Source organism: Tauraco erythrolophus, chromosome 5, assembly GCF_009769465.1.
Source record: "Tauraco erythrolophus isolate bTauEry1 chromosome 5, bTauEry1.pri, whole genome shotgun sequence".
In the NCBI taxonomy this organism is placed as follows: Eukaryota; Metazoa; Chordata; class Aves; order Musophagiformes; family Musophagidae; genus Tauraco; species Tauraco erythrolophus.
The window spans coordinates 75,102,264-75,116,137 of NC_141469.1; the positions used below are offsets into that span (position 1 = coordinate 75,102,264).

The window sequence follows — 13,874 nt, forward strand, 5'->3', positions numbered from 1 at the left end:
GCTTTGTGCCAGTGAGCATTTGAGGACTGGAACATAAAGTTGAAGAAATTTTTTCACCATGATGGAAACCAGTGTTGTCATCATCGTTGTCATCGTGCTGTCTATGTCTTGTTTTTCCCTTAGGGTTTTTATTAGAGGGAAGCCTTCAGCAGCCTCTGATTCAACTACAAAAAGTTATGTCATAAAAGGGAAATCAAGAGCAAAACTGTCAAGGTCTCAAACTAGGAAATACAGAGGGAGCCTGTGTGTTGAGGAGCTTCACTTTGGAAGTCTGATGTGCTTCATGTGTACCCTAATTTCCTAAGGAATACAGCAGCACAAATTAGATTTTGACTGTGTTATGAATTTACAAAGAGCCTGATGAAAAAATTCTTAAGGCTGGTAGAACCGTGCTGTTTGTAGTACTTTGGGACACCGATGAATATTTTTTTTTCTTCCCTATATTAGTTATGTAAAGAAAAGCCTTAGCAGAAAGATATCAGAAAGTCAAGAAAATGATGACTCTCTGCAAACATCAGGCAAAACTTTCTTGCTGCTGCTTTTGAGTCTCCAATGCTAGTGTTAAGTCAAATGTCCATTGAATTCAATAGTTTAATGAGACTGCCAGAAAGATAGCAAGCTTGAATAATAGCTGTTTGACCCAGGTCCAAAAGTTTTCTGATCAAAAAGTTTCTAAAGCGCTGTTGGTTTATTTCCCAGAACCTGAAGTAGCCTTGGGATTTGGCAGTCGCTTGGCAGTCATGCGTGAGCGGTGCTGCTTCCTGTGCTCCTGGCCAAGTCCAGATAAATGGAAAAGCTTGCATTTTGGAAAGTTGAAACTTCTCTTAGAATGTGATTCTTCTTACCTGTGAATTTGAATAGTATGTGAATATATTTGAGAGTGAAACTTTTGTCCGCCTTTTCAGAAAATATGGGGGTTTGTATTTGATGTATCTGGATTGTATGACATGCTTAATGGCATTTATTTCAAATCTTTTGAAAATTTCTGTAGTCTTCCTCCTGTTATCCTAATGTTAAGAATGGGAAAAAAAGTAATTTTTACTGTGTTTTCTCTATTATGGGTTCAAAGTCTGGTACTGTACAGGCAGCTTACCTGACCCAATGATGCCCAAGTCCATCCTGCCTCAGTCTGCTGTGTAATCTGCGTCATTTTTTCCCTTCATAAATACTCTTTATCTCATTGTTTGGGTGCCACAAGCGATGTTACTTGTCTTTGTTTACACTTTTGTGTTTCAAATACAGAATATGCTCCACACCTGTCACTTTCCTTTGAAAAGCACATGCGTGGTTTATGATGCTAACTTGCAGGCATTCTTTAATTATAAAATGGTATGTGATGATCTGTCAAGGGACAGTTGTCTCTAAACGGATTAAAAGAAGATTACATGGTTTAAAAATGGGCTCTGCCTTTCATATGCTGAAAATAGTTCAAATTAGCTTGAACTGGTTAAATAGTGTGAGTGTTTAGTACCAATGCAGGTAACCATTTAGTTTCTCAATTTCAGAAAGTAACTTTTTAATCTCTGTGAATGTGGGATGTAAAGAATAGCAAAAAAAAATCCAAGGTAAATGTGTGAACTGACCAGTGTTGTTAGGTAAACTGTTCCTAAGTATCAGCCCACAGGAAAAAATAAAACCTGTCCTCTGCCATGCGAGATCATCTCTCAGCTGTTGAGAATCAAAATTGCCGTGCCCTGACTCATCAATAGGGCTCTTACTACTTTCCTCTGGTAGAGTGGAATGAGAATAAATTAATGATTGGCTGTTTGGAAAATACACATCTTCCTGAAAGATAGCAGTAGTATCACGAAAGTGTAACAGTGTAGGAGAGATGGGATTTTTTTATAGTGCTGGGAAAAGCAGGCAGGTTTTCAGGTATACAGGACTTTCTAGAGGTCTGAATCAAAGCAAAATACAAGTTGGGAGCTACCGCTGCTAATTTGACTAGATATGTATCTGTTACACTGCCTAACTGAAAGGTAAGTGGTAGCTGCAGAGTCAAGCATCTATCAATAGCTAAATTCCACAGCTGCGCTGTTTTGGGGGCTTTTTTTCACCCAGTTTTTGAAGAATTACTGCCTTTGAAAAATTCCAGGGTATTGTCAGTAGAAAGTCATGTCTGTGGCACAGAACCGCAAAGCCCCGTGAGGTAACAAAAACACATGTTGTGCCTCGAACATTGCTCACTTGCTTTCGTCTTGCCTCATAGCCAAAGTAATGCTTGCAGCATTGTGAAAAATCTCATGGCGTTTTGTGACCTGGGATGTTTTGCATCAGTGATTAGTTGCCCACAAAAGCAGTTAATTGCTTCATATGCTGTGAGCCTGCTGTGAATGTTATCCCCTAAGTATCTTGAGCTGAGAAGGGTAAAATTTAGCTACTTTTCTAAAGGTAAGCTGTGGGAAGGGAAAACTCTTCAGTTATCTGTATCAGTCTGAGTCAGATGGGATTATTAACTTCTCCCTTCTTTCACAGTTGTTGCCAGTGACAGAAGAGTTATCACAGTGTTTTATGTACCTTTACTTAATCAGTGTTAGTTTCCTGTTTAGTTGGTTCCTTGTCCACTGTATTAACTATTTGAGATTACTGCTGCTTTTGGATCTTTCTTGCCTAGTTCTTGCAGTAAACAAAATAACTTCCAGCTACAGCTTGTACTCTGGCAGTTGCTCCTTGAATTTCTCTTTCCTTAAAGGTGTGGCAAGACCTGTTGGCCAACGTAACTTTGGGTCTTCTAGATGCAAGAGTTGGAGGTTTCCTTATAAGACTTCTTTCAGATTGAAGTTGTTAGATATCTAAAGCTATAGTAGACAGTCATATTGAGACATAAATAGCTTTTCTCAGCATTAGACTTGCAAAACATGCTACTAAGCCAGTGACCTTAAATATATAAACATATAAACAATACATGGAAATGATAAAGGAAACAAAAGCAAGGACCTGCAGTGGAAAAGTTAACTTCTGGCAAGTGCATGTTCATTAAATTGATCCTGTAATAATACTGTAATGTGTTTGTAGTGCTTCAGCTCTGCTGTCCACAGCCGCCACCACCACCAGTGGTGATGTTCCCTTTGGGGACAGCCTGGGGGAGCCCCTCTAAACACACCTGCCACAACAAAGACTGGTGCCAGGTACATACTGGCTGCAGTGTCCCTGTGGTGGAAAGGTCCGTAGTCATCCTGGTGGCAGCTTGCCAGCCAGTCCCGGGGCTTGTGCGCCTCGAGGGTGGATGTTCATCCCTTGCTGCTGAGATGGTATAGGAGGGAGGAAAGAGGTGTCTGAGGGGCTGGATAGGAAAGAAAATTTTCTCGTTTGGTGGTGGGTCATGCTCAGGAGTCAGACAAAAGCTTAATGGTGTTCCGACCTTAATTGGAAAGAATTAAAATGGTAGCATATCCTATTAAACCAGCCGAGTTCATCCTTTTAAATATATTTATCATGTTTCTTTATTAGTGACTTCTGCCATGTCCCGGGCTTTTGTGGACCAGCCCCAGGCTCAGTGATTTTCCTGACAGCCATGCAGTTGCGGCAGGCTCTCTGCATGTCTTCGTCGTTGAGATGACATCAGCTCCAAACACCACAGATGAAAATTCAGAAGTTGTAGGATTAGGTTGCTTGTATTGTTCCCATGTCATTGTAAGTCACTAAGAAGTGGGAAGTGTGAGGAAGTAGCTGGGATTTGGCCAAAGGCGCCTGAGCAGTGCTTCTGGGGTCTGGGTAGGTGACACTGCCTCCCATGCTGGTGACCTAGTAGAAGGACGTGGCTGCTTTTTGTTGTTGTGGCCTGACACCTTGGAAACAGTTTTCATCTCATTTGGTTAACTATGCTTCCACTACATTTCTCAGTTTTTTTTCCAAGCCATGGATGGGTGAGCTGTTCGTAGAGGAGAGATGTGCTTAGCTCCCATAAGGAGTAAAATATAATAATCTAATGGCTCTCTAAATTGCCAGATTCTTCATTTGAGAGAAAAAAAAAATATATAAATGATCATTCCCAAGCATGTATTTAAGGGGGAAAAAATAAAAATCTCGAATAAGGATATGTTGGGGAATGAGGAGCTGTTGTCATGAAATTCCAGTTAAAATAGATATGACTGCACTTTCAAGCTTGTTTGGGCTATGTTTTAGACACAGGAGGTAATTTAAACATTAGTCACCATATTGTGGAAAGCACTGGAAAAAATAATTTAGTGTTTAGTGTTGAATCTCTTAAATTATAACCTAGATTTGATGACAGACTGAAAGTCAGCATGAAGTTGAGCATTTTTTTTTGAGGGTTTTTGAGTACTGACTAGACTGCGAGTCAGACCTGTGCTTTTCATTAAGCTGGCAGTTTTTAAAAGATAGCTTGCTGTGTTAGAATTAGTATCTAACAGGCACTTCGAAAGAAAATCGAATGCATAAATTCCACTTTATTAAAAGCCCAGGTATAGTTGTTTTGTCTTGTTATTTGCACTTAAGTGTTATGTGGATACTGTTACTTGGCAAGACAGTTTTAGGAAAGCTTAAAGAAAAAAAAATCAATTTATAACATGACATAATTGGTAGAATTGACTACCATCACTGAATATAATGTATAAGGAGGTCCTATATAGAAGACGTTAGTTTCCCTATCACTTGTGAGTGTCCAAGCAGTGAGAAGATGGGATTCCTGCCTACCAAACTTGACCATTTAGACATGCAGAGCTACCACTTGTATGTAAGCTGCTTTGTAACTTTTCTGGGACAACTGGCAGTGATCTGCTGTACAGGATTGTAAGGCACCAGCCGTACTTGGTACTGGGGGTACTTTAGCTGTTTGGGGTCTGACCAGGGAAGCCATGGGCAGGCATGGGCAGATGTGCCCCCTAGTCCAGTGATGGTTGTAGGCGTGGGCTCTCCAGGTTTCTAAACCTTCTACCTTCATGGGAGCAAGAAGCATGTTTTTAAGTCTCTGGCAGTCAGAAGGTAAGTGAGATAAATTCCACAGTAATTTTTTCTTAGCTTTTTGTTTGGTTTTTGGTTTTGCTATAATAGAATAAAATATTATCTGCCTGCACTTAAACTCTCTTTACTAATGCATTTGGTAGGGTTGCCACAGACCACAGGAATGAGACTATGAGCAGTGGTTGCCTTTGGGAGGTCTTGGAAACAATTAATTCTCTGTGGGTAGGAATAGCAAAGCAGAGGGCAGCTTGTTTCTCTCCTAAAATGTCAGCACTGTTTATTTTAACACATAATGATGAAATCCCAAACCTTATTTAAATTTAAGAAGACAGACCTATGTTTGGTTTGGCCAACTATCAAATAGCCAGTAAAGCAAGAACATATTTTTTTCTTGCTTTTACCTGACCTAGTGCTTCGTCATAATCTAGTGTGCTGAGGGAGTGCACAATGTGAGGGTGTAAAGGTGTTATGGAGTGTATACCAAATGTAAGATGCTGACATGCATACTGTAGTGATTCTCCCCCTTTAAACTTACTGAAAATGTAGGATCTGTTGAGAGTGACTCGTGCGCTAATATTCCCAGGTTAAATATAAGGAAGTAAGATGTTAAGTGTTATCTCGAGGTTTTATTCTGTCAAGAAATAAGTACCGATATTCTTAGCATACTCTGTTAAATATACCTCATCAAAGGGCATGAAGCCCAAAAGATGTAAGCTCCTTAAAGGTAGTCCATTTGACTAAAGAGTTTCTTTTCTGTGATTTCAGATACAAATGGAGCATCCGCAGAAACTCGTGTCAATGTTTTCTTAATGCTGAGACAACTGTGTCTCACACTGTTTGTATTTTAAAGTCTGAATTATCACAAGTTTACTGCCTGTACTTTTAGGACGAGGAGAAATAATGCATTTTTAATGTATTCTTACATTTTTAATGTAAGAATTAGTTTGCAGAATGAGATGTTCATACAAAGACTCCTGGAGATGCGTGGTATCCGAAATGCCATTATGCATCCCAAATCTCTGGTTTGAAGTTGCCATTTGCTCTCTTAAGCGGCAGCACTGAAGTGCATTGTTTGGTTGTAATTAACATTTCCATATTTGCCATAATTTGATATGTTCAACTAAATGAAAACTAGCATAATAAACTGGAACAAAGAGAATGACTGAAGAAATAAAATGTTGACAGCCATCTGTAGGTATGTCAGCAAGCACAATGATAGATTTGAAAACATTACCTTGTTTCTTAAGGAGAAAAAAAATAATAATCTTCTGCAATGACTGCAACAGGTTCCAGTTCTCACTGAGTAGTGTTAGTGATAATTTTGCTACCTCTGCTTTGCCAGGCATTGGGTTGTGCAGAGGTTTGCAGTCTCTAGGCCACAGGTGCTTGTCCTGGCAAGATTGCTGAAGCGCTGATTTGCCGACTGCTGTCGCTCAAGGCAGCGTGTACGTTTCTTCAAAGCTGTGGGAAATGTAGTTGTCATATTGGTGTATGTAAGGCAGCCGTTTCTGATGGTGTATAAGTTGCAACAAGAAGCGAGCATAAGAATGCTTTTGCTTTTCTATTGTCAGCCAGAGCAGGGTTGGTAAGAAATGAATTATATCTGTGAGAGAGAAAGGGCTTGGGTCTAAGGAAAAAAGAAATATATTTGGATTGTTCTTTTTTCTGTGCTTTAAATTACATCTGCATTTGTTTTCATTCAGATAACCCCTAGTGAAAGTCATGGCTTGTTATATATGTTAAACGTTTTCTGCTTGTCATCTTTTTTCATGAGCTGGCTAATTTATGAAAACCAAATGCGTTTAGCTTTCTGCCCTCTCGACTGGCTGCTCTCTAGAAATGAAATGAAAGCAAGTGAACAGTACTGCAGACTACAATGGCAAAATCACTAAAAGATCAGGTTTTCAGAAGGAAAGCCTGACCAGTGGATTTTCAGGGATACGCATCTGCTGCCAGAAACTGTATCCTGATTGATTAGCTAGGATAAAGGAGTTAGTTTTGAAAATGAAAGGGGTGGGAAAAATTTCTTCCTTTTACAAAAGTTGAGTTCAGAACAACAAATAAAATTTTGTGGAAAATCTTCCAGCCTTGACTTCATTTCAGCAACGAAGGTTTTGCGATTTCTTCTTGTATCTCATGCTAGAGTTTATGAGCAATCCTTCAAGTTACAGAGGTACAAAAACCCCAAACATAACACCTACGTTAATACTGGTATTGCGTGCTCCCCTTGTTTATAGAGAGGTTCATAAGCACAGTTACCTCCGTGTGATTTTTCCATTGAGTTCGGCATCTGCTTTTGAAGTTATGAATATGATATAGTGCCTAAGGGGCAGAAGGACTGGGGATGATGGGACTTTAAATGGAGTTCAGAGGAGAGATGAATCTGAAATATCTTTTGGATTTTTAAGTTCAATGAAGCTTTTGGGATATATTGGCTGAGGGTTTGGGCCTCTGTTGTGTGGTTGTATGCACAGGACAGCTGAGACTTGTACAGAAAATGCTACTTTGCATTGAATTTACTTCCATGATGCTAATTATTGATATTACAGTGCTTTTGTTGATGATCGGTCTTTGGAGATGATATGTCAAATCGTACTCATTGCAGAAGCATGAAATATTGTAGCTTTATCTTTAATAATGGGTTTTTCCAGTCATTGGTAGTTATAGAAGAGTTCCTATGCCATTCTATGATTCTCTTGAATTGCTTGTGCTTCTTTTTTTTGATGGGTGAAATAGTTGGAAAGGGAATGAATAAAAGGAGAATTTGAAGAATGAATAGCTTTTTCTAAGCATGTTGCTTACAGTGAAAACTGGACTAATTCATTTTCCTAATAAGGCTGTGCTGGAAGTTGGAATGTTTTGAATTGCATTAAATGTCAGAAAAATATTCATTGGAGAGGAACAGCTTATGGCATGTTTAGAGAGCAAATTTGATCATGTTTGGTCGAAACAAACTGTGTACACAGGCTAAATATAGCTTCTTTTTTTTTTTTTTTTCTGAAAGAAAAAACGGTTTGGTTGGAGAAGCCTGTGCAAAAACTTCATGCGCTTTCATTTTCGTTATTATGCTGTCAGTAAGTGATGGCTGCTGCCTCTATTTTTGTTGTCTATAATAATTCATAAGCAGTTCAAAACTGTAACCATTTGCCAAGGTCTTTTGCATGCACTGTTTATAATAAGCATTTATACGGAGCTTTTATGTCTTTGCTTTGTTTGTATGTTATTGAAAACATTGTGTAAACCAATATACTGAACTGCTGGTTTTAAATCATTCAGAAAATATCTTGCTTCAAGCCATCCTGCTCTTCTAGTAAGCAGTAACAGGGCAAGTGTGTCATGTCATTTTGAAAGCCTTTATCATCAGTTATTCATACATTCATCATGACCAAACTAGCATGAAATCCTAATGTATTTAGGCAAGCAAAGTGCTAATAGCTACGAAAATGTTCGAGATGCTGCAGTTTAATTATTGTGGGGTTTTTCTTGTGGGTTGTTTTTTTTTTTTTGCTATGCAATTTGGTAGTATCTATCAAAATCCTAAGGGAAAAAGAGCTCTGAAGGAAGCATTTTCTTAAATGTATGTGTTGGACGTGTTTTCCTTTTCAGTTTGAAGTGTGTCCTTCCTTTTGTACTGTCTTGTCTAACCACCATGCATTCTTCACATTCAGATCTTGGTGGCTCATTTTGCTGGGTGAGCGTTTTCTTTATATGATGTGGGATAAATCACTGATTTCAGTCTGATTATGGTCTGAAGTCAAAAAGGCCAAGTTAAACTGTTTGAAGTATGTCTAGGACACACAAATTTATGTCCTTGTTTCAAGTATGTTTGGAGGAAATAAAATAGTGTTATGCTATCTGACTCCAATGTTAACTGAAACACTTCCAATGTTCTTTTATCAAGCCTTTTTTTTTTTCACTCTTTTTTTAATTTTCTTCCTTTTCTATGGTATTTTTGAAGATGAATTTTGAGGAGTATGTCTTCAGATCATCTGGAAATAGTGATTTGAAATCACTTTTGCCCAGTGCTGTAGTGATGAATGCAGAGCAATCTCACTCATTACAAACTCAAAGTTGATTATTTTGTAAAAACAAAACAATTTAAATAGATTCCTTTTATGAGATGGAAACTTCAAGGTCCAGCATTAGGAAAGAGAAGTGTTTTTTTTCTCAAGCATGAAATATGGTAGTTGACTTGAATAATGAATGTCTTTCTACTTCTTACTGTTAGATCAGCTTAATAAATGCACAAAACATTCCAAGTTACTTTATTAAAAAATGTATACCTAAGATATGGAGTGAGATGCATGTTTCTTTCTAACTCTGATCTTAAAAAAGAAAGAAAAGTTTCCATATGCATTAGCAGTTTTTTTCCTTCTTGTTGCTTTTGTTGCTGCAAATTGACAACTCTGCAATTAGGAGTGATTAATGATGCACCCCAGCGCTCCGGAGGGCGGAAGGTCAGCAGGTCAGCCTTCTCCTAGGCTGCACGCTCTGTGGGAAAAGGGAGAATGGACCCGTTCCTCAGAGCGGACAAAACCGTCTCTCTGTTGAGAATTACTGTTGATGTGGACATAATGTGTGTCAGCAGCGATGCACAAATGGTGAAGGCGAAGTGCGGAACATGATCTCCCCCCCCCCCCCCCCCCTTTCCTTCCCCCCCCCCCCTTTCCTTCCCCCCCCCCCTTTCCTTCCCCCCCCCCTTTCCTTCCCCCCCTTTCCTTTCCCCCCCCTTTCCTTTCCCCCCCCTTTCCTTTCCCCCCCCTTTCCTTTCCCCCCCCTTTCCTTTCCCCCCTTTCCTTTTTCCCCCCTTTCCTTTTTCTTCCCCCCTTTCCTTTTCCTTCCCCCCTTTTCCTTTTCCTTCCCCCCTTTCCTTTTCCTTCCCCCCTTTCCTTTTCCTTCCCCCCTTTCCTTTTCCTTCCCCCCTTTCCTTTTCCTTCCCCCCTTTCCTTTTCCTTCCCCCCTTTCCTTTTCCTTCCCCCCTTTCCTTTTCCTTCCCCCCTTTCCTTTTCCTTCCCCCCTTTCCTTTTCCTTCCCCCCTTTCCTTTTCCTTCCCCCCTTTCCTTTTCCTTCCCCCCTTTCCTTTTCCTTCCCCCCCTTTCCTTTTCCTTCCCCCCTTTCCTTTTTTTTTTTCATTCCCCCCCCTTTCCTTTTTTTCCCCTCTTTTTGTACTTTTTTTTTTTTTCTGCCAAAACAGCATGTGGATTAGATGTATCTCCCCTTTTGTAAGTTAGCTACTGAACCTGCAGCAGAATTGCTGTTGCTGGGATCTGATGAGCCCTGAGGGCAAAACGGCTTTGAGGGAAGGAGTAAACATTTTGAACATGATTAGTAAAAAAAAAAACAAACAAAAAACCAAACCCAAATAAAAATACTGACCCAAAAGAACCAAAACAGGAGTTGTTAGATGGGCCAAGCATTCCTCATTCAAATCTATCTCTCCATGTTTTCCTGGTATAAAATAGAAAAGCTGTTTTTATATAATCGGAGTGTTTTAATTAAGTTGTAACCTCTGTTAGCTGATCTCCAATTAAACGAACCTTTTTCCCCCTCTGTGGCAAATTATCTTTCGGAAGACGAGTATCCGGTTTCAGTTCTTCAAAATCCTATTTAGAACATTCATCGGAAATTGGGGCTGGGTGATTTCAGGCAGGATATGATTGCTGGGTTGTGGATCATTAAGGGTGCCAGCTTTTCTGAGCAGCTACCAAATATGGCCAGAAACGTTTTGAAATGTGGCAGGAAGCCACTTTTCTACTGAAAGAGCAAAAAAAGACTCAAGTGCATCAGCAGCAATGTTTGCAGACAAAATATCAGTGTGCCAGATTATTTTTGTTTGTTTCTTTTTTGAAGTTTTGTCTATGTGTGTGGTTTTGCACATATGAATGTGCAAATCTGAAAAACAACCCCAATTGAGTGAGATGCCTTTACCCTGTAACATGTTGCCAGTTCACATTAGGTATAACAAAATCTGTCAATTCTTCCTCTTCTTCATCCTTTCCATTGAGATACTTCCTTTCCTTCCCACCACCCCACAGTATTTTCAATGCACCCATTGTTTGGAAGAGGTTTTTTTGCCATCTACTTTGGAGTTCAAGTGACATTAACCTTACCTTTGAAGACCAAAGACTGCAAAAAGTTTCTGTATTATTTAACTTGCTAAATCCTTCAGAAGGACTTTTGTTGTTCTAAAAGGAAGCTTTCTGTTTTAAACCTGAATAAAGGTTATGCACTGTTTAAAAATAAAATTTAGCTAACCCGAGCTTTTGAGTTACATGAATAGTTTCTTATGAAAGGATGGAAAAAAATAAGCAAATTGAAGCTGAAGTCTCCTAACTGGTGATATGGTCTTATGAATTTGTAAATCAAGTAGTACTTGATGATAGATGCTAGAGTTCCTAATGTTGTACCAGGATAAATTCATCCAGTTTGGTTTAGCGTTTTCCTTGTATTAACAACAATGTTGTGGGTTTAACTTGAATACTTCTTGTTTCCTTTAGAGGAAGCAAAATGAGATATTTTATATACGTGTGGGTTGACTTGGTGAGTTGGAAAAGGGAAATGCTTAAACATTGAAGAACTTGATTCTTACAATTATGTGTATGTTTTTCCTCTTCCAGAGTGAGTTCTGTACCAAAACCTGATCTTATTCATGTACCAAAGGTATGTTCATCATCACAACCAAGAACTGTAGCATGTAGCACTAACTGTTACCCATCTGTCAAACCCAGTTGTTGATAAGCACTGTCATTCAAACTTTCCTTTCAATATAACATGCTTGATTTCCATGTGTTACATTGAGTATTGCAGCATTTGAATCTTGAGTGATTCCCCTCCTCCCTCAAAAATATATAAATTGAGAGATTTGGAAAAAAAAAAAAAAAGAGAATAAATGTTATTTTCCATCTCTTGGAACATTTATTTAGAAAGATATTGCTAAAGGTCTTCCTCTATCCCTAAGAAAGAAACAGTAGTAGGGTTTTTTTGGTGGGGGGGATTTTTTTTTATTATTTTTTATGTTGTTTTGATTAGGTTTTAATGGGCACTGAAATCTTCCTTTGTATTTGAAATAAGCTTATCTAAATATTAGAGTTTCAGAGAACAATTTCCTCACTTTCCTTAGAGCCCTGGGGAATTATTTGTTCTCGAGTTCTTCTAATCTTATGTTCTCAAGCAAGTTTTAACCCCCTCTTTTTGATAAGAAGGCTATTTGCAAACCTGAAGATCCTTACAAATGGCCTTTACTTGAAAATCCTCTCCAATAGGATTTTATATATATGTATATATCATATAGTAATATACTATATAAATAATATATAGTATATTACTGGTCTGCTGACCGTGATTTGAAAAGCCACAGTTTGGGAACCACCACGTTAAAACGTAACTCCCAGAAAAAAAAAAAAACAACACATTTTTTGAGTGTTTTGATCTGACAAGGGTCTATGAAAACGTTGGGGCACATTGATGGAGTGCAACTGGGAAAGCTCACTGAGTCCCGAAGCACCGGCCTCTAATAAAAGAGCTCCAGGGCTCTGGTTCTGCTCTTCAGGCCCGTATCAACAGATCGGTATATGCAGTGTGTACGTGTACAGCGCACATGCCGTTTGTGTATGGGGAACGTGCATATCTCGAATTGGGTTTGAGAGGTGGAATGTGGATTTTTATTAAAAACACTAATTTTTTCCACATGAGTTACCGAGTGGGTTTTGCAATAGAGTGGTTCTTCGGTTTGCCTTGAATTTGATTTGTGGGGTGTCTGTTTTGGATATGATGAGAGGAGTTAGCATCGTGGGATTTCCTATCCATTGTGCATGCTTGGACTATTCCCTTTCCTAGAACTCATGGCTCATTGTTTTTTTCATACGTTTCATGGCTGCAGTCTCGGTAAAGCTTGCTTCTGGGCTTCTTCCTTTCACGCTAGGCAGATCATCTCCCCTGAGAGCAGCGAAAATACCTGCCGAGGAATGTGCATGCGTTTGGCGTGGTTTTGTGTGTTTCTTTTTTTGTTTTTCATCTCACATAGGGAGAACCTGCAGAAGTAGTTAAGCCTGTGCCCATTGCCTCTGCTGTCGCACCCAAAGTCACTGCCACGGCCAGCGTGGCTTACAATAAGACACCGAGGCCGTTTGGAGCTGTAACCTCCTCCAAAGTCACCTCCATCCCATCACCGTCCTCCGCCTTCACCCCGGCCCAGGCGACGGCGGCGGCGGCAGCTCCGGCTGCTGCCCCGGCACCGTTTGCCGGTCCCGGGCTGCATGTTAACGCCATGCCTAACGCTGAGCAGTGGCCACCGGCGCCAAACGCAGCTAAACCCGCGGTTACTGTCCCACGGCAGCCCGCCGCCGCGCACAATGCCGCCTCCGCCGCCCGCGGCGCCCAGGACGGAGCCGAGGGGCCGCGACGAGGATTCGGAGAAAACCAGGGGGAGAGTAAACAGCAAAATGGGTAGGTGGGATTTATTTTTTTGCTGTGAGGGTCTTTCCTCACAGGAAAAAAGCTGGGCTTGTTTAAGGGCTAAATAAAACACAGCTTGGAGGAGTCGTTTAAGGCTCAGAAGCGGAACTGTGAGGAAGGACTCGCATCTCAAGAGGGATGCTTCGAAGGGCCAAGAGAGGCTTTCCATGATGATTTTTCTCAAAAGTGAATTTACATCAGTTCATGGAGTCTCACAGCTAAACTGAATCAGGCCACAAATACTTTACGTGATGGGTCGTATCACGATGTGTTCTGCACCTTACGACAAGCCCGGTATTAATTTTGATGTCCGTGTCTCACTGTATATTTTGACTCCCGATACGGCAACTGAAAGCAGCAGGCACTCAAAAATGCAAAGCGGTCTGTCAAGAAGGATCAGCAGGTGTTGCAATGGCTGGGAATGAGATGCTCTGAAAGACCAACCATGGCCCTGGCAGGACCAGGGGAGAAAGGTCCCAGAAGGGAGACAAAGAGTC

The 13,874-nt window shown here is 40.2% G+C and overlaps 1 protein-coding gene across 1 annotated transcript in view; it reads left to right on the forward strand.

The window, feature by feature from the left end:
• Nucleotides 1-13,874, forward strand: part of PDLIM5 (PDZ and LIM domain 5) — a 135,497-nt gene that overhangs the window by 64,464 nt on the left and 57,159 nt on the right. Inside the window, exons 4-5 of the mRNA XM_086611322.1 lie at nucleotides 11,547-11,583; nucleotides 12,947-13,368. Of these exons, the coding sequence (XP_086467448.1) occupies nucleotides 11,547-11,583; nucleotides 12,947-13,368 (459 nt within the window). The remainder of the gene's footprint in view (nucleotides 1-11,546; nucleotides 11,584-12,946; nucleotides 13,369-13,874) is intronic.